We start from the raw sequence: 21794 nt of genomic DNA, 5'->3' as shown, positions 1-21794 counted from the left end.
TCTTCTTTCTATCTTTCTATCTAATTTAGGTTAACTCATAAAATTCCATTCTAACTCTCATTATCTCATTGGGCTTAACCCATCCACTATTCTTATTTCTAATTCCCATTAAGCCCAATAGCTAATTCTAATAAAATTCTACCATTTATTAATTAGCTAAGTAATATATTACCACACAATCAAATAATTATTACTCAAACAATAATTAAATAAACACACAGACAATTATCAAATATCAAATAATCATATTTAAATAACATCTAATAAAAATAGGATGTTACATGTTTGAAGTGGCGATTTCACCGTAGAGGAATTTGTTTGGGAAAAGGTTCGGCTTCGAGCGGTTCGTGGAGGTTAGCGGCAGGAGGTTACTGGCAGTGCGCTTGGATAACATTTTGATTGCAGGTAAGAAATTACATGTTAATTTACCTAGATTTGAGAGGAGACAATTCGGGGGCTTTGGGAGGTACGGTGGTTCTGTTAGGGGTTATCAGGGAAAGCCCAAGGTGGGGAATTCAGAAGGGATCAAGAAAGATACAAGGTACCAGGCTTTCAGGAACGAACAATCCTTCGCAGAGGCGGTTTGCAAGGACTCTGTGGTTAGCGGCTTCAAAGAGGAAGAAAACATAACCTTGCAGTTTAAATCTTCTGATGCAATGCAAGGGAGATGGGCTAAAGCATATGTTGGGAAGGTTTGCATTCCGGGTACGACGCACAGTATACAAATGCATTTCGAAATGGAGGGTGTGTTTTCTGTCAGAGTTTCTCCTTTGGGAAGAAACTCGTGCCTGTTAGAGGATCTAGAGGAAGGTTTTATAGAGGATTTATTAAAAGGAGGTGAGGATTGGTGGAAGGGATGGTTCTCGGAGATCAAGAAATGGGAGGCTGACGCGGTGAAACAGGATAGGGATGTGTGGATAAGGTTTTATGGCATACCGGTACACGCGTGGTGTGTAACACCCTTCTAAACCCCGCGGAAATTAATAAAATAATTCAGAGTAAAACATGAAAACAAGGGTGCCACAATTCCAGTTAAAACAAATTTATCATAAATTCCTTGTCATGCTTTCACTAAGGAACGATTCATCATAATACATAAACATCTCATGTTAACACAACAGAAAATTCATCATACGGATAAGCATAACATCATCTATGCAATATCCCACAGAATTAATACAATAACAACAGGATAGAGTATCATCGTGAACTCTAATCTAACGTTCCCCCAGTGTTACAATATCAGAGCACGACACCTGACGCTACACTAATACACTGAATTATGAGCTAATCCTCACCAAGTCGAAAGCAGCTATCCTCAATCTGAAAATATCAACACTAAGGGTGAGTCTCATCACAGTTAACAAATGTTATTGCATCTTAAATAACAACACATCATAGTTATATCATTCACCCAATTTCATCATATTCAGATTATCAGGAACATCCATCGTTTACACAAACATCAACAGAACACATCTTTCACACAGACAATCATACTCAATATTAATTCAACAAAACACGCAATCAACACATCATCAATATTTATAACACTGGAATACTTCCAATCATGTTATAAAAGTATGCATATGTATGAACTGACACTATGCATGTGGTACCAACCTCATCAAATGGGAATAACCCATGACCGATCCAACATCATCAAGATACGGTCCTGCCAGCACAGATTCCACACAATGGGAATCATGCCCTTCATTGATCCAACACACCCTTATGGATACAGTATCATCAATGAACATGAATGAATGCAACATATACAACATACTTATACCATCGTCAAGTCTAATGAGTAACATCATCAAATACCCATTTCATCATCATCATCATCATCAAAGTATGTTTATATACATTAGCACCATTCAAATACAGTCAATCATCATCATCATCCTCATTAAAGAACATACATGTGTCCACATCAATCATCATCATCAATAAGAAGAACACACATGTATCCATATCATTCCAACACAAATCAATCAACATCATATAATTCTCAACAAATCATTACATCATAATGTTTTCAAAACAACATCTTATATTATCACATTTCATCATATATGTCGACAATACATCATCCAATTAAACAAATCGTCACATGATTAATATTTCAACATAGCATGTATTTAACACATCTCATCACATATATGTACAATACATCGTTCACCCAGAAATAAAAATCATATTTTAAAAATAATTGGATTCACACCTCATTCCAACATTTAAACACATAGGCTATCTCATAAGATTCATCGTGCTCGAAATGGCACTAAAACCGGACCTACGGTTCGAAAGTTACACATCATTTAACTTTTCAAGAAAACAATTATCGCTACAGCACGCGGCGCAACCAAGACTCGCGGCGCGACCTGAACCACACAAACGCGTTCGCGGCGCAACATATGCTCGCGGCGCGAAATGAGAATATAAGTACGCCTTCGCGGCGCCAACACTACGAAGCGGCGCGAACTGGCGATTTTACAGACTTTCAGTTCTACGTCAGATCCTGCGATCTCACCCAATCTGAGTCCAAAACTGACTCTAACATCATATACAGGCAGTTAATCATCAATTGCATCATTATTCATCATCACACATCAAAACAACACATAATCAATCAATAATCCACGCAATTTTCATCAATTTATAACCTCCCTAAACCCAACATACAATCCAATTGACTCAACAACATCCCTAATCAATATCATTATCCAAGAATACGATAATAGATGATAACCGGAGAGTCCCCCCTTACCTTAGCCAAAGATTCTTGATTGGTTCTTTTCCTCTTTATTCCTCTTCACGTACCAGCTTCCCAATCTCTCATCTCCTCTGCTCTGCTTTTCACGTTCCTTTTTTCCTTTTTCCCAATTTTCCTTATTTTTATGAAAAATAACATTTTAATTAGTAAAAGGCTTTAGTAACATAGCACCCCCTCTTTATTAACACCACATTTGGCCCAATAGCCCATCTCATAATTCTTTCCAATTAATTCCACAAAATACCGAATAATTCCAAATAATAATTTAATTTTCGATTAAATTAAAATTAGAAAATATGGGGTGTTACATGGTGTTCCGATTTCTTTATAGCTCTGGCCGAAATTTGGGGGAGGTTCGTTTGCACGGATGAAGCTACTGCGAAAGGAGACGAGTTTGAGGTAGCGAGAGTTATGGTCAACATGCCCATCGAGAGTAAGATTCCCGAATCTATTTCTGTTTGTATCGATGGCCTGGTTTTTAAAATATATACTAGAGAGGATGCCCAGGGATTATACAGATTTCCGAACAAAGTAACGGTGACTTCGATGACGGAGACTAGTCAATCTGAATCAGAGGAAGGTTGTTGGATGGACGAATGTGAAGATGGGGAATGTCATACCCCGAAATTTGCCCGCATATATTTGCAAATGTCATATTACTTTGAATAAGTGGCATAACACAGTTGGTAAGGAGTTGAGGTTAAAAGGTACACGGGTGAAAGGTCCCGGCTCGATCCCCATTTCTAACTTTTCGCTGTTTTATTCGTTTTTTAATTTTAGTTCTAATTTTATTTTTATTTATTCAAAAATCACAAAAATTGCATTTTTATATTTAATTTTCGTTTTTACTATTTAAGCATTTTTAAAATATTATTTTTTAAGTTTTTTCATTTTTATTCATAAAAATATACAAAAAAAAAAAAGTTTTTTTTCAAAAATATAAAAAAGATTTGAAAAAGATTTTACATTTTATTTTATAGTCATAAGCATAATTTTGGGCTTTTGAATTGCTTCAAATAGTTTTGGTCCATGCATTTTAACCTATTTTTTTTGTATATATAACAACAACGAAAACCTGATTTGGAGAATTTTTGACTAAGAATTTCAACCCTATTTTCTAAATCTCCTTCTCACGTCCAAAAACAGAAACCCCTATTCTTTATCACCTCTTAACGATACAGTGCATACTCTCATGGAGAAAATTCACATAACTCTCCCTTCAATCTAATTTTCTCCAATAGGCCACCCATACTGAGTTAATCAACAACAAACTGCATAGTGTTCCGTAACTATTACTCACTGATGTTCATTGGTTTCCGTTATCCAACAACACAACAGTACCAGCGGATTCAGCCAGGATCCATAAACAATAATTCACAACGTTCCAAGACAGGAGCCGCGACACCATCTAAAGCATATATGCCGTCGGTAATACCAATTTTATGTTAACTGTGTTTTGTGCTCTGTCAAGTGTTGTTTTTGCAGGCACCTTTGATGAAGAAGAAGCATCCGAGTGGACAAATCACCGCCGCAAAACGCCATAGCCAACATCTTCGAATCGCTTTGATCAACCTCCTCGACGCGCCACCACTGTGGAACCTCCGGCCGGATCATCGCACCATCTCCGAGCCGCCACCGTGCGCCACTTCCAACGTCATCACCATCACTCATCATCGCCAATTCAATAAGCCGCAACACCTGGACGAACGCAGCGGGTCCGACCGTCAATGGTAAGGAGCCACCGCAAGTCGCACCGTCGGTCAGCAATGCCTACGACTCCGACGAAGCCTTATTCACCGCCACCGACGAGCATCCTTCTCAAATTATCATCGTCGCACAACGACCATCCCAATTCAGCGTTCATCATCCTCACATCACAGCATCAGCGACAGATTCGCAACAGTACTTGCGAGTACGAATCGACAGAAGAAGAAAACGGTGAAAAACGAACCGAACACGCATACTGTTCGTCTTCGCTCCGCAAGCAACCACATCAACGCGCCGCCGAGCAACTCGACATCACAGTTTCAACAGCGAATAAACAACCTCACCCGTTTCCATACCTGAATCAGAAGCCAGCTTCGAGTATCAGCAACGCAGCTTCAGCGCCAACGACGAATCGAGTAGTACGAAACCTCATCTTTGTCGATTCGCAGCAAAAAGGTAATATTGCAACTTCTCTGTGTTTTTATGCGAAGGCGTTAGATTAGAGGTTCCTAATTTGTGATGCTATTGCTAACCTTTTAGAATAATTCATTCATTTCCGATTTATGTGATTTGGGTTGTACTGTTCGCTTTTGTTCTTGACTGTTTGTTTTTGTGAGATAATGTTGAAACAAGGAATAGAGAACTGATGCTTCATGAGACAGTAGTTCCATTTTTGTGTTCTCAGATCTGGAAAATACCGTGTGTGGTTTACTGTGAGAGTTTATCACTTTTTAATTTGTTTCTTACCATACTGCCATGTGTCTTTGCTCCATTGGACCCATATTTTATAATTTTGATCTATTTATAATTGGGTGCATAGTATTTGTCTAATCACGTTAAAGTTTATAATAAATAGAAGAATTTTTGTTTTGTTTTGTTTTTAAGTCACCTTGTTTTATTATCATGAAATGTATTTTATTTTATTAATATGAAAGTGAATAAGAGAAATAGAAATGAGGCCACGCCTCTTTTTACTGTAACTTAGTTTTTTAACTTGTTTTTTTTTATTTTATTTAATGAATAAATTAGTTAGGTTTAGAACAATCCAAATATTAAAATATAAAACACTAAAAATATTTTAATTAGTGATTTTCTTTTAGAGTCTAATATGCTTAGTTTTGTTATTTGTAATTAATATTTGTTAGTATTTTTTTATTTATTCATGCATGATTTTATATTTTATGTATCCGAACTAACATTTTCTTGTTTATTGCGAGGTACATTCGAGCTGTTTAACTACTCTCGTGGATATTCACAAATTCATCCTCAATCTCCTTCACTAGTCTCGCTAATTCCAAATCTAAGGATTCAGAGAATGCGGTTTTGTAATCAAACATTGAATTTCTTCATTGCGATTCTCTTCTCTCCTTTGCGCAAATTTTCAGGGTTATCATCAGACATCTTTCGACTATGCGCCTCGCCTATTACGAAGCTAAGTCCCGATCCTATTATTTTATTTAAATATGTGTTTGCCTTATAAAATATTATTAGGATTTCATCCTCAAAAGTCAATGGACTCTTCCTACACTCACCTTCTTCTACCTTTGTTTTTGCCATCTATTTTCAGGGTCGACCCCGAGGCTCCCTCCGAACGCCAACCATATCAGATCAAATTCGAAGCTAAGTGTCTTTTATTATTATTTTATTTATTAATTTCATTATTTTTACTTTTATGGTTAATAAAGTTCGCCTTCGAACCGATAATGCACTCACTCTCTGTTTTCTGTCTCTTCTTTTTCCTTCTCAGGGTTTGTCAAATGCCAAAGCTACGTCGTTGGTAACCCTAAACTCAAATCTTAATTATTACTTGTCTCAAACCTTATCCCGCTGGTTACAATTTCCCTTCCCCATATTGCTATTATTACTGTTAATATTAATTGTTATGGTTAGTAATCCTAGGGAGTGATAACCCTGAATTGAATTAGAATCATTAATATTATAAGATAATATATTCTGAACCAATCACGTGATTGTTGCACACACGCACACTTTTGGGGTAACCTCTTTGCTGCCTGCTGCCTGTTGCCTTTGTTGCCTTGTGTATTTTTTGCAGAATAGCCAGTCCCTCGAATAAGTTGCCTACGAAAAAGGCTAAGGTATCCTCTGGCTGCCTACGAAAGGCTATTCTGGTTCTTCCCCTTAGACTACCTGCCTCTCTATGGCATGGATCAGTCTTATGGCGAAGGATATTTCGATGACCCTTCAAACCTCCAAATGAAAGGCTTCCTGCCCTCTTATGGCAAGGATAGACCCTTTCACCCTGAAAGGCTAAAAGAACAGATTCTCAAAACTATAAGGTAAACTGCCCTTAATTGCTTTGCCTTGCTCTAAAACCTTTTTAATATTCTTTCTCATAATTCTTCAATATGGCTACGCTCATTTACGAGCTAAAGTCCGTATTCACTTCTTCTACATTTCTGAAACAAAAAGAGCAAAGCAAATTAAGAGCCCATGGAAAACCATGGATGCAAAGGGTGCTTTTTAAACCTTCCCTTTGCATAATTTACCCCCCGAACTCAAAATCTTTTTAAAAGGTATTTTCCTGTTCTTTTAGCCTTTCCGATATTTGGATAAAATAAAAGTCGGTGGCGACTCTTGCTCAACCGCGACATTTTCAATTATAAAAAGTCAGTTCACCGTATTACAGAACTGGCGACTCTGCTGGGGATTTTCGATAAAAAGAGGTGTTACCTTAAAAGTTTAGGAATCACTTAAATGTTTTCTATTGTTTGCTTTGTTTGTTTTATTTTTCAGGGGCGTTTTAGGAATTAACTGATGGACGAATCCTACACCCGGATTCAAGTACACTTAAGATTAGGAGTGGCATAGTCATGGCGACCTCTTTCACATATGTGGGAGATGAGTCAATATGAAGTTCACACTTGAGTTAGGACTCCATAGCATATGCACACCTTTCTCAAATGAGGGAGGTCTATGTATGTGTCTGTGGGTGCGCCGGAGCTCAAGGACCTTTAGTTACCCTTAACCCATCCTGGCCTTTAGGAACGTAGTGGGGGGACTACTCTTGACAAATGTTAAGAACTAGTCGCTACCCGATGCTACAATTCAGATAGGTTCTTTCTCAAAGTATCATTGCATGGTGCAAATGCATCATGTCCGAGGGTGCTTTAGAAGGGCTGACAATTCTGGATAACTTGTAGAACCCGTTGCTGAAATCTCCTTATCCATAGAAATACCCTTGGGAAGGACACCTGATCAGACTTCATGCAAGCCTTAAGCCAAAAATGGTGTGACTTGTGTGACTTGTTTGTGTTTGCTACTAACCTTCATTTCCTCGCAGGTTTTGTTGAAAGGACTTGTTTGTCCTTACTATCTCACACTATGCCAAATGAACTTCATTCGCATAACATCATGACATCATGACATCATAAGCATAACATGATTTAACTAACCCTTTCAAGGATCTTAGGAATTTAGGGCGCTCGATTTCAGGTACTCTTATCAAAGACAGAATTTCTATATAGGGGCAAGAGGATTTATTTTCTTCTAGCCACATGCCTTCCAATTCAAAGACTCAGTACTTAGCAAGGGGCAAGAGGATTTATTTTCCTCTAGCCACGTACCTTCAAATTTAAAAGTATCCCGAATCAGAGGCGATGACCCACTCGATATGGTGAGCTTGATTCTCAAAGAAAGACGTTCAAAGACAAAATTCAGATTTCTTCAAGACAAAGGCACGACCAAACCATTTTCTAATGTTGCTAACTAAAAGCCTAAAGATCCTTGAAAATATTGCATTCGCATTCATAACATCGCATAACAGGTTTCTTACAATAGGTCTCTCATCCTCCCTCGCTGTTTATTTCAGCATCATGGACCTTGAACAATCTGTCAAAAATCTCCAAGCTCAGAACAACCAATTCCAAGAGATGATCTTTAACTTGGCCAAGGGGCAAGAAGAATTAAAGGCACTTCTGGCCGAGAAGGAGAAGGACCAACAAAGGGAGCAAGGTGTGCAAGATAAATGGAAATCCAAACCTAAGCGGTCATTCACTCCGTTACCCATGCCGCTGTCTCACGCTTTGCAACAACTGCTCAATCAGAACTTGATAACTCTATTGCCTCCATATTCACTTCCTACTAATCCCGCTCCTGGGTACAAGTACCATGCAAGATGTGCTTATCATTCAAACAGTCCTGGTCATGATACAGAGGATTGTGGACCGTTGAAGCACATGATCCAAGACCTCATTGATTGCAAGATCATTGACTTCAATTCACCTGAGAAACCTCAAATGGCCAATACTGGGTACAATCGGAAAGGTCGCAATAAACCCAACCAATCTGCGGGGACAATTCTAATTTCTACACCAGTTCAACAACAAATACACAAGTCAGATACACCTAAGCGCCAATTCGCAAAGATCAATATGACTCTGGCCGAAGCGTTGCAACAATTGCTGAAGAAAGGGCTAATCACTTTGAAGGATCCTCCGAGGAATCCTAGTACCTCCTCTTCTCGTTATAATCCTAATGCAAGGTGTGCGTATCACTCTGATAGTCCTGGACATGACACTAATAACTGTTGGACACTGAAGAATAAGATCCAAGACTTAATCGATGACAAGACCATTGACTGCCACTCTCCTGAGAAACCTCACACTGTGTACGACCAGAAAGATCACGATGAACATAACCAATCTATGGGGACAGTTCTGACCTCTACACTAGCTCCGCAACAAAGACGCAAGTCAGATACATCTAAACGTCAGTTTACAAAGATCAACATGTCACTGGCTCAGGCATTACAACAGTTGCTGAGAGAGAACTTGATTACTTTAAGGGATCCTCCTGTAAAGCCTAACACTTCCGCCCCTAGCTACAAGCCCAATGCGAGGTGCGCATATCACTCCAATAGCCCTGGGCATGATACGAATGATTGTTGGCCATTGAAGAACAAGATTCAAGACATGATCGATGCTGGTGAAATTGAATTCTATCATCCCAAGACTCCTGTGGTGATCACTACTCCAATGCCTAATCACAAAAGGATTGATTAATACCTAGAAGGATGAACTTTTTAGATCATTAGATTTACTTTCATTTGCAATTTCTATTCTGTTTGTTTAAACACTCCAATTATGATAGACATTATTTGTTTTAATAATCATCATCAGTGCATTGCAAATGTTTGTCTTGAATAAATTATTTCGCTATCACTCATTTAAACTGCATCTTTACTTTGCATATGTTTTGTGATACTCAACTCCTGCTAAGCTGTAATCCCTTTGAGGGAGGATGACGAAAACGATACCGCAACCTCATACAGTATGCTTTTGAGCGGACTATGCTGACGATGTACAGGCATTATTTCAATTCCTAAACAGTGGAGATATAAGGATGTTAATCCCTCGTCAACCCCTTTGAGCCTAAGAAGTAGAAGTTTCTTTCTTGTACTAATTAAAACCCTTGATCATAACCTGGGGCAGGGTAGTTCTCAGTTAATTTGGCTTTGCATTCTATTTTAAGAGAATCATTCAGTACACCTTTCAACAAAGGTTTCAATCACAAACGTCCAACCGCACACATCAAAGAAGTTTTGGAAATGTCAATCAAAAGACAATAACGGTTCATCAATCATCAAACAAGGCAGTCAATATCTTTCAAAAAGAATAAAATGGAAAAAACATATATACAAATAAAAGCCTGCTAAGTCAAAAATCAAAAAGAAGACTTAGGCAAAAATCAAGGCGTCCCGCTGACTGTAAGCTCAAAAGAGACAGGGATATCAAAAAAAAAATTGAAAAAAAGAGAAGTCAATAAATTCTTGAACGACTCAAAGTTGTGACTGCCAAAAGGAGGAAGTGACTGCCATCTCAAAAGTTCTCTTTACTTGTGAACCATCATCATTATCAAAGGTGCAAATCCAAAAGTCTCTTGGAACTTGAATGCATAAGTTGAATCAACTGAGCTTAGGATTGAAGATCATCACGAAGAGGGGTGGGTACAACCAAACTTTGAGCCTTTATCTTTTGTTTCTTAAAACCGTGAACCAAGCCACGTTACAACCCTTGAAAGTCCTAACTGAAGCATGGTTAGTTCGAAAGCATACTGTCACCAAAAAGGTATCCCGACTCCTTAAGGTTTACCACAAATGCTGAGTTGATATCAAGTTTTTACAAACATCACATTGTTACAAATATCACGTTTTTACAAACATCACACTTTTGCATCTCCTGTTTTAATGTTTTTCAACAAAAAAATCAAGACAAACGTATGCATTGCATCTCATGAATTCATTATTAAACGTATTCTGCTACATAATTTCAAACGTTAGCATCAGAAAGAACTTGCACAGGGTACAACTAATGACTGAAAGTTATCCCGAAAGATAATATTACTCCAAGAAGCCATGTCTCTTACGTATACAAGGGGCATGACATGTTTTGCCCAATCAATCTGGGGCAATCAAGTCAAGATTCGAAGAATCTCTCAAAATGCCAAAAGTCAAAGGCATTCATCCCAAGTGGACTTCAAACTATTTCCCGATCAATCTGGGGCAATCAAGTCAAGATTCCGAGAATCTCTCATGGATGCTCGAACAATCAGGGGCATACATCCAAGTATATCTAAAGCTAGTCCCCAATCAACATGGGACACTGTCTTGAGCCTATGATTACTGGGGGCATATCGCCCATAGTGTACATCTCATAAAGCCCTCGCGAGGCGAATCTTTCCAAAGTTCCTACTAGCAGGGGCAAATCTATGCAAGTCTAGCTTTACATCTTTATCAAATACTCAGTGGCATGTCCTAATCGAATCCAGGAATGGTAGTCACTATAATACTGGGGGAAATATTCAAGGCATCCATGCCTTCCCGCAATTCCGATTTCACAAAATCATATCCCCACAGAGCAATCCTCTAGAAGATATCTTCAAACATACTCGGCCCGACAAAGACATGGCTCCCCAACAGAGTTTACATCTTCAATACCACCTGTTCTCCGACACTTTGCTCTTCTCCAACATGATTTATTAATATCCCTAAATCAGGGTACATCAAACTACTGATCATCCCCAAGCAGAAACCATAAATCCCCAGCTGAGCATCTTCAAGACGAAATCAGACATCAAAATCACGAAGACATGGAGATTTATTTTTTCGACTAAAACAACATGGATCATAATCACATACCATATGACACAAACATATTCATGCATTGCATACATAACTTCATAATAAATTCATGCATGACATACAAAATTTCTCATTTATTTTGAGAGACTCATTACATAACACATGCATCATGACATAAGAAAACTAACCTTTACTTTTCAGGATATTACTGTCTCTACTTTCAAGAATTAAGTCAATACCTTTGACGGTTCCTTAATGATCTATCTCCAGAGTTAAGTCGACACCTTTGACGATTCTTTAACAACCTTCCAGAATTAAGTCGATACCTTTGACGGTTCCTTAATGATCTATCTCCAGAGTTAAGTCGACACCTTTGACGGTTCCTTAACGACACACTTCAGATATAAGTCGACGCCTTTGACGGTTCCTTATACAATCTATCTACATATCTGAGTCGATACCTTTGACGGTGCCTCAATGATATGCTTCAGATATAAGTCGACACCTTTGACGGTTCCTTATACAATCTATCTACATATCTGAGTCGATACCTTTGACGGTGCCTCAATGATATGCTTCAAAGTTAAGTCGACACCTTTGACGGTTCCTTAACAACCCACATCAAGAGTTAAGTCGACACCTTGGACGGTTCCTTAACGACGTATTTCAAATTTAAGTCGATACCTTTGACGGTTCCTTAATGATCTACCTTTGGAAGTTAAGTCGATACCTTTGACGGTTCCTTAATGATCCACCTTCATATCTAAGTCGATACCTTTGACGGTGCCTTAATGATATGCTTCGAATATTAAGTCGATACCTTTGACGGTTCCTTAATGATCTACCTTTGGAAGTTAAGTCGATACCTTTGACGGTTCCTTACTGATCCACCTTCATATCTAAGTCGATACCTTTGACGGTGCCTTAATGATATGCTGCGAATATTAAGTCGGTACCTTTGACGGTAATCCAATTCAGACTTGAGTCGATACCTCAGACGGTTCCTCAACATTCAAAGACTAAAAACAGAAACCTCGCAACAATCAATACTCCAAAAACTACTGGATGGCATCCTCAAGCCCATCCCCAACAAAGGCAAATTTCTTGGTATTCTAGTGTTCAATCATCTTCCACCTTCAGATACCGACTGGCATACAAACCACTCTACATCTTCAGGTTTAAGACAATTGAACAGGGGCAGCTGTCATACCCCGAAATTTGCCCGCATATATTTGCAAATGTCATATTACTTTGAATAAGTGGCATAACACAGTTGGTAAGGAGTTGAGGTTAAAAGGTACACGGGTGAAAGGTCCCGGGCTCGATCCCCATTTCTAACTTTTCGCTGTTTTATTCGTTTTTTAATTTTAGTTCTAATTTTATTTTTATTTATTCAAAAATCACAAAAATTGCATTTTTATATTTAATTTTCGTTTTTACTATTTACGCATTTCTAAAATATTATTTTTTAAGTTTTTTCAATTTTATTCATAAAAATATACAAAAAAAAAAAGTTTTTTTTCAAAAATATAAAAAAGATTTGAAAAAGATTTTACATTTTATTTTATAGTCATAAGCATAATTTTGGGCTTTTGAATTGCTTCAAATAGTTTTGGTCCATGCATTTTAACCTATTTTTTTTTGTATATATAACAACAACGAAAACCTGATTTGGAGAATTTTTGACTAAGAATTTCAACCCTATTTTCTAAATCTCCTTCTCACGTCCAAAAACAGAAACCCCTATTCTTTATCACCTCTTAACGATACAGTGCATACTCTCATGGAGAAAATTCACATAACTCTCCCTTCAATCTAATTTTCTCCAATAGGCCACCCATACTGAGTTAATCAACAACAAACTGCATAGTGTTCCGTAACTATTACTCACTGATGTTCATTGGTTTCCATTATCCAACAACACAACAGTACCAGCGGATTCAGCCAGGATCCATAAACAATAATTCACAACGTTCCAAGACCGGAGCCGCGACACCATCTAAATCATATATGCCGTCGGTAATACCAATTTTATGTTAACTGTGTTTTGTGCTCTGTCAAGTGTTGTTTTTGCAGGCACCTTTGATGAAGAAGAAGCATCCGAGTGGACAAATCACCGCCGCAAAACGCCATAGCCAACATCTTCGAATCGCTTTGATCAACCTCCTCGACGCGCCACCACTGTGGAACCTCCGGCCGGATCATCGCACCATCTCCGAGCCGCCACCGTGCGCCACTTCCAACGTCATCACCATCGCTCATCATCGCCAATTCAATAAGCCGCAACACCTGGACGAACGCAGCGGGTCCGACCGTCAATGGTAAGGAGCCACCGCAAGCCGCACCGTCGGTCAGCAATGCCTACGACTCCGACGAAGCCTTATTCACCGCCACCGACGAGCATCCTTCTCAAATTATCATCGTCGCACAACGACCATCCCAATTCAGCGTTCATCATCCTCACATCACAGCATCAGCGACAGATTCGCAACAGTACTTGCGAGTACGAATCGACAGAAGAAGAAAACGGTGAAAAACGAACCGAACACGCATACTGTTCGTCTTCGCTCCGCAAGCAACCACATCAACGCGCCGCCGAGCAACTCGATATCACAGTTTCAACAGCGAATAAACAACCTCACCCGTTTCCATACCTGAATCAGAAGCCAGCTTCGAGTATCAGCAACGCAGCTTCAGCGCCAACGACGAATCGAGTAGTACGAAACCTCATCTTTGTCGATTCGCAGCAAAAAGGTAATATTGCAACTTCTCTGTGTTTTTATGCGAAGGCGTTAGATTAGAGGTTCCTAATTTGTGATGCTATTGCTAACCTTTTAGAATAATTCATTCATTTCCGATTTATGTGATTTGGGTTGTACTGTTCGCTTTTGTTCTTGACTGTTTGTTTTTGTGAGATAATGTTGAAACAAGGAATAGAGAACTGATGCTTCATGAGACAGTAGTTCCATTTTTGTGTTCTCAGATCTGGAAAATACCGTGTGTGGTTTACTGTGAGAGTTTATCACTTTTTAATTTGTTTCTTACCATACTGCCATGTGTCTTTGCTCCATTGGACCCATATTTTATAATTTTGATCTATTTATAATTGGGTGCATAGTATTTGTCTAATCACGTTAAAGTTTATAATAAATAGAAGAATTTTTGTTTTGTTTTGTTTTTAAGTCACCTTGTTTTATTATCATGAAATGTATTTTATTTTATTAATATGAAAGTGAATAAGAGAAATAGAAATGAGGCCACGCCTCTTTTTACTGTAACTTAGTTTTTTAACTTGTTTTTTTTTATTTTATTTAATGAATAAATTAGTTAGGTTTAGAACAATCCAAATATTAAAATATAAAACACTAAAAATATTTTAATTAGTGATTTTCTTTTAGAGTCTAATATGCTTAGTTTTGTTATTTGTAATTAATATTTGTTAGTATTTTTTTTATTTATTCATGCATGATTTTATATTTTATGTATTCGAACTAACATTTTCTTGTTTATTGCGAGGTACATTCGAGCTGTTTAACTACTCTCGTGGATATTCACAAATTCATCCTCAATCTCCTTCACTAGTCTCGCTAATTCCAAATCTAAGGATTCAGAGAATGCGGTTTTGTAATCAAACATTGAATTTCTTCATTGCGATTCTCTTCTCTCCTTTGCGCAAATTTTCAGGGTTATCATCAGACATCTTTCGACTATGCGCCTCGCCTATTACGAAGCTAAGTCCCGATCCTATTATTTTATTTAAATATGTGTTTGCCTTATAAAATATTATTAGGATTTCATCCTCAAAAGTCAATGGACTCTTCCTACACTCACCTTCTTCTACCTTTGTTTTTGCCATCTATTTTCAGGGTCGACCCCGAGGCTCCCTCCGAACGCCAACCATATCAGATCAAATTCGAAGCTAAGTGTCTTTTATTATTATTTTATTTATTAATTTCATTATTTTTACTTTTATGGTTAATAAAGTTCGCCTTCGAACCGATAATGCACTCACTCTCTGTTTTCTGTCTCTTCTTTTTCCTTCTCAGGGTTTGTCAAATGCCAAAGCTACGTCGTTGGTAACCCTAAACTCAAATCTTAATTATTACTTGTCTCAAACCTTATCCCGCTGGTTACAATTTCCCTTCCCCATATTGCTATTATTACTGTTAATATTAATTGTTATGGTTAGTAATCCTAGGGAGTGATAACCCTGAATTGAATTAGAATCATTAATATTATAAGATGATATATTCTGAACCAATCACGTGATTGTTGCACACACGCACACTTTTGGGGTAACCTCTTTGCTGCCTGCTGCCTGTTGCCTTTGTTGCCTTGTGTATTTTTTGCAGAATAGCCAGTCCCTCGAATACGAGGATACCTTAGCCAGTTGCCTCGATTAAGATCATGGTCCCTAATGATGCTGCCTTCGATATGCATGATCTCGACCCTCGGAAGTTGCCTACGAAAAAGGCTAAGGTATCCTCTGGCTCCCTACGAAAGGCTATTCTGGTCCTTCCCCTTAGACTACCTGCCTCTCTATGGCATGGGTCAGTCTTATGGCGAAGGATATTTCGATGACCCTTCAAACCTCCAAATGAAAGGCTTCCTGCCCTCTTATGGCAAGGATAGACCCTTTCACCCTGAAAGGCTAAAAGAACAGATTCTCAAAACTATAAGGTAAACTGCCCTTAATTGCTTTGCCTTGCTCTAAAACCTTTTTAATATTCTTTCTCATAATTCTTCAATATGGCTACGCTCATTTACGAGCTAAAGTCCGTATTCACTTCTTCTACATTTCTGAAACAAAAAGAGCAAAGCAAATTAAGAGCCCATGGAAAACCATGGATGCAAAGGGTGCTTTTTAAACCTTCCCTTTGCATAATTTACCCCCCGAACTCAAAATCTTTTTAAAAGGTATTTTCCTGTTCTTTTAGCCTTTCCGATATTTGGATAAAATAAAAGTCGGTGGCGACTCTTGCTCAACCGCGACATTTTCAATTATAAAAAGTCAGTTCACCGTATTACAGGGAATGCAGCTTGTCTGACAGTATTGAACATTTTTCTAATAGGCTGTCCGCGAAGGGCTTAGGCATCTCTGCAAAAGAACAGGGGAGAATTTTAGTAGCTCGTTGTGCTAGCGAGAACTTTGTTGCGGAACCGTTGGTGGTGAAAGATTCTGGAAGTTGCGAGCTTTTATCTAAGTGCAGGGGGATTTTTGATTCTACTGTTAACAGTCTCAATGGAAATTCTGGTTTTGGTTTCACAGAGCCTGTGTTGTCCTTGAGGAAGGAGCAGACTGATGGTGTGAATTCGACGGAGTGCAGGGACGAGGCGGCGGTTCTTTCGCTGGGAGCAGGAGGAGCGAAGTGTTTGAGGAACATTTCTACCCAGCATAACGCTGCTGGTTGTGTTTCGGTGAAGGTTGTTGAAGACAGTGTTAAAAATGGTGAGATGGGACCTGGCAGCAATTCTGTTTGTGCAGCGGCTGGTCATAGGGGGCTAAGTCCCACTTTGGATTCCAAAAGGGAGGGGTCGGGTGACTCTCTTTCTTCTAGATTGTTATGCTCTTTGGGATGTGAGGGAGTTAAAATAGTAAGGAAGAAGGTGAAATACAAGACGCTTAGTGAAGTAGGGGCTGGTTCAGTTAGGGGCAGTTTCGGGGAAGGCAAACAACAATTCAAAAAAGGTAGGCACTGTGGTGGTAAGGCAAAAGGAGAGGTTTTGGTTCAGCAGTACAAAGGTTTAGAGGGAGAGAGTATCGGCGAGGCTTCGGTGTGTTACGGCAAACAAATGGAGGAGTCGGACATTTGTAGGAATAATGGAAGACAATGGGAATTCCTTAAAAAGGACGTTGGGGAAAAGTTATGGGAGGCTATTGTAGCGTTGGGGGTTGTTGATGAGAAAGGCCGGAGTAATTTAGTGAATAGAATCGAAAAGTTGGAGAAGAGTAAGGAGGTGTCAAAGGAAGGAAGGAAGGAGAATAACAATGTGGAACAATGATTATCGGTTCGTTGAATATTAGAGAGGGAGCAAATGCGCTCAAAAGAAGGAGGATTAACACTTTTATTAATAAAGGTAATGCGAACATCTTTTTTATGCAAGAAACAAAGATCACCAACATGAATGAGGAGTATGCTTATAGCTTTTGGAGAAATCCGGAGATTGGTTTCTCTTTTTCCAATGTGGTGGGAAGATCGGGCGGTTTGATCACAATGTGGAAGAAGAGTATGATGGAGGTCATTCTTAGCTTTAAAGGGGAAGGGTATTTGGGGATTAAAGTGAGTTGGAAAGAAGACTTCTATTATGCTGTGAACGTTTACTCTTCTTGTGACTTTAAAATGAAGAAGGTTCTTTGGGACAAATTATTCGATTTGAAGAAGTTTTATAATGGCGGGGAATGGATCATTGGTGGAGATTTCAATGCGGTCAAGAATGGTAAGGAAAGAAGAGGGAGAGCGGGGGGGTGAGTAAGAAGGAGGTGGATTGTTTTGCGGATTTTATTCTTAAGAGCGATTTAGTTGACATTCCATGCAAAGGGAAGAAGTATACGTGGTTTGGTGGAGATGGTAAGGCGATGAGTAGGATCGACCGTTTCTTACTATCTAATGCTGTTGTGAATCGTTGGGATGTTATCGGCCAAATGGTCGGAGATAGGGATATTTCGGACCATTGTAATTTGAGTGAAGACGAAAAATTATAATTGGGGGCCTAAACCATTCAAATTCAACAACGAATGGTTTTCTTTCGATTCTTTCATGCCTTTTGTTGAGAAGGAGTGTAAGTCTTTGAAGGTGGAAGGAAGAGGAGACTTTATGTTGAAAGAAAAACTAAGACTTCTAAAAGACAAACTCAAAAAGTGGAATAAGGAGGTTTTTGGCAAGATCGACTTGGATATAGAGGAAGGAGTGAAAGGGATCAATCTTGCCGATGAGAGGTTAGTGTCTTTCTCTAACTCTTTGTCTTTAAATTCCTTAGAGGAGAAGGTGGAGATTAGAAAAGTGGCGACTAGCACTTTTTGGAGGAATTTGAGAATTAAAGAAAATATGCTCCTTCAAAAGTCTAGTTTGAAGTGGCTTCAAGAGGGAGATTCTAATAGCAGTTTTTTCCATAAAGTGATGAAATCTAGAAGAAGACATAATCATATTGGTCCTATTCTTTCTTTGGGAGGTTTAGTGGAGTCGGTGGAGGACGTTAGGGAGGAGGTTTTCAAGCATTTTGAGAACAAGTTCATCGAAACGGAGGAGATTAGACCGGTGCTAGAGGGTGTTTTATTTAATTCTTTTAGTAGGGAGGAGGCTTTGGATATTGAGAGACCGTTTCTTGAGAGTGAGATTAAGGAGGCGGTTTGGGAGTGTGGTGATGCGAAAAGCCCGGGTCCGGACGGGTATTCCTTCCTTTTCATTAAAAAGTGTTGGAGTTTTATTAAAGAAGACTTTATTAATTTCTTTCGCTACTTTTTCCAAGGTAAACTCATTTCCAAGGCGATTACTTCTTCTTTTTTAGCTCTTATCCCGAAGGCGAATAATCCCATTGGTTTAGATGATTATAGGCCCATTTGTCTAGTGGGTTGTTTGTACAAAGTGGTGGCGAAACTTTTGGCGGGGAGATTAAAGGGGGTGCTTCATTCTATAGTTTCTCCGTTTCAAAGCGCTTTCGTTCCCGGTAGGCATTTATTGGATGGAGTTATGGTGGCTAATGACGTGGTGGATTATGCGAGGAAGGAAGGAAAAGGGTGCATTTTGTTTAAAGCGGATTTTGAAAAAGCTTACGACAAGGTTAGTTGGAGTTTTTTGAGATTTATGTTAAAAAAGATGGGGTTTGGTAGCAAATGGATGAGATGGATGGAATTACTAGTTTTTAATAGTAACATGTCCGTGTTAGTTAATGGTTGTCCTACGAAGGAATTTGAGGTGACGAGAGGCCTAAGACAAGGCGATCCTCTCTCTCCCGTTCTTTTTGTTCTTGTGACGGAGGGTTTAACGGGGCTTGTCAAAAAATCTATTGAGATGAGGGATTTTCAACAATTCAATGTAAATGGCTCTTGTCCGGTGGACATTCTCCAATTTGCGGATGATACTTTAATTGTTGGAGATAGCAATTGGAAACATGTTTGGGCTTTGAGAGCGGTTCTTCGGGCTTTCGAGTTGGTGTCGGGTCTTGGGATTAATTACCATAAAAGTAAGTTGATTGGTATTAATTCTAATTTGCATTTTTTGGAAGCGGTTTCTCATTTCTTTTCTTGCAAGTTGGAAGATAGCAATTTTTACTTTCTCGGAATTCCTATTAGTTTCAATCCGAGGAAAGAAGCCACTTGGATTCCTCTATTGTCAAAGATAAAGGATCGCTTGGAAGGGTAGACTAACCGGTACCTTAATTTAGGAGGTAGGATAACTCTTCTACAATCCGTTCTTAGTTCTTTAGCCATTTTTACCTTATCTTTTTATAAAATTCCGAAAAAGGTGGCCAAGAAAATTACTAGCATTCAAAGCAAATTCCTTTGGGGAGGAGTAGAGGAAAAAAAGGAAAATTCATTGGGTTAAGTGGGAGGATGTCACTTTACCTTTGCATAAGGGGGGGGGGGGGGGTTAGGTGTAAAGGATATTGTTAAGTTTAATGTGGCTCTTTTTAACAAATGGAGATGGCGGATAATTCAAAGGCAAGAATCGTTGTGGATTAAAGTGTTGAATGCTCGTTATGGAGATGTTACTTCCAAAATGTTTGAGGACGGTGGAGTAAATAGAGTTTCTCCTAATAGTTCTTTTTGGTGGAAGGATATTGTTAACATTATTTCTTCTTTTCCTCTTGATCCCATTGTCACTTTTTGTAGGTTTTCCGTTCATAATGGTTTCTCCACCCCCTTTTGGGAGGCAAGATGGTTATATGATCGTTCTTTGTAAAATATGTTTCCGGACATATATGACATCTCGCGGCTAAAGTTTGTTTCGGTGGCGGCTATGGGTGGTTGGTCGGATGGAGGGTGGAAATGGGGAAATTTCGGGGTGTCCGAAGGCGATGTGGTTGACATGGGTGTGGAGGAGGAGTTTGCGGTTTTCAAAGGGAGGATGGAGGACTTTAGAGGTTGGATGGATGGCAAGGACTCCGTGGAGTGGAATGCCCCCGAGGAGGCGGAATTTACGGTAGCCTCTTGTTACAATTTTTATAATAATCTCCGTATTCCTTTTGGCCCTTCAAATAGGTATGATGGTGTTTATGAGTTGTTATGGAAATTGGATGTTCCGTTCAAAATCAAAGCGTTCGGATGGAGATTATTTCTCAATAGGCTACCGGTGAAAGACTTATTGGAGATTCGAGGTATTCATTTTCCTTTGGATGAACTAAAGTGCTTGTTTTGTGATAATAGTTTGGAAAATAGTAATCATTTATTTTTTAGTTGCTTGGTGGTGAAAATTATTTGGAATGAGATAGCTAGGTGGGTTGGTAAAGGGGACACGGTTGTTGAAGAATGCTTATCGAGTTATTTTTATTGGCATAATTTTTTTGTAAGTAAAAAGGTGAAAGTTAGGAAGTTGGGAGTAGTATGGTTAGCGACCACTTGGATTATTTGGTTGGTTAGGAATGGTGGTTATTTTCGGAAGGAAGCTTGGAATGTAAATAACACCGTTTGAAACATCAAGCACATGGTATGGAGGTGGTCTTTTTGTGGGAAAATTACACATCCCAATTATTCTTTCTACGAGTTTAGCAAGGATCCTTTGCTCTTTTTGTCGTAGTTGTAATTGGTGTGTAATCTTTGTTTTTGACGGTTTATACCGTACTCTGTGTAAACAGGTTGGAGAACCTTGGTTCTCCGTTATTAATATATCTTGCTTACACAAAAAAAAAATAGTACCATGCCACCGTCCAATTAACAATTCCATGTGCATTTATTGACATTTAATAGTACATCCAATTTTGGGATCTTCTCCATTTTACAAAAGAAATGGAGTTCTCCATTACTAGAGTTTTGATGTAAATTAAAGATATATTTACACACATTTCAAAAAATAGTGACATTAATTATTTATTTATACATCAAAACTATAGTAATGAACACCTAATGCAGAGGATCCTTACTCGGATTATTAAGGTAAAACGGTAAAGAAAGTAAGAAAAGATATTTTAGGACAGAAGTACAAATGTCAAAACTTTTTTTAGTTTATAAAAATAATGTTTATATTTTATAAAATTAATGATTCTTTGATTACC

General features: G+C 38.6%; 1 protein-coding gene across 1 annotated transcript; it reads left to right on the top strand.

The window, feature by feature from the left end:
- Positions 1–20488: 20488 nt before the first annotated feature.
- On the top strand, positions 20489–21214 carry LOC131597454 (uncharacterized). Its single transcript, XM_058870152.1, has one exon. It carries the CDS (start codon positions 20489–20491, stop codon positions 21212–21214), a length of 726 nt encoding a protein of 241 aa, XP_058726135.1.
- Positions 21215–21794: the final 580 nt, after the last annotated feature.

This window comes from Vicia villosa, linkage group LG4 (genome assembly GCF_029867415.1).
Source record: "Vicia villosa cultivar HV-30 ecotype Madison, WI linkage group LG4, Vvil1.0, whole genome shotgun sequence".
NCBI classification, from domain to species: domain Eukaryota; kingdom Viridiplantae; phylum Streptophyta; class Magnoliopsida; order Fabales; family Fabaceae; genus Vicia; species Vicia villosa.
The sequence above is the reverse complement of the archived record's forward strand: the minus strand, read 5'-3'. Positions and strand labels throughout refer to the sequence as shown.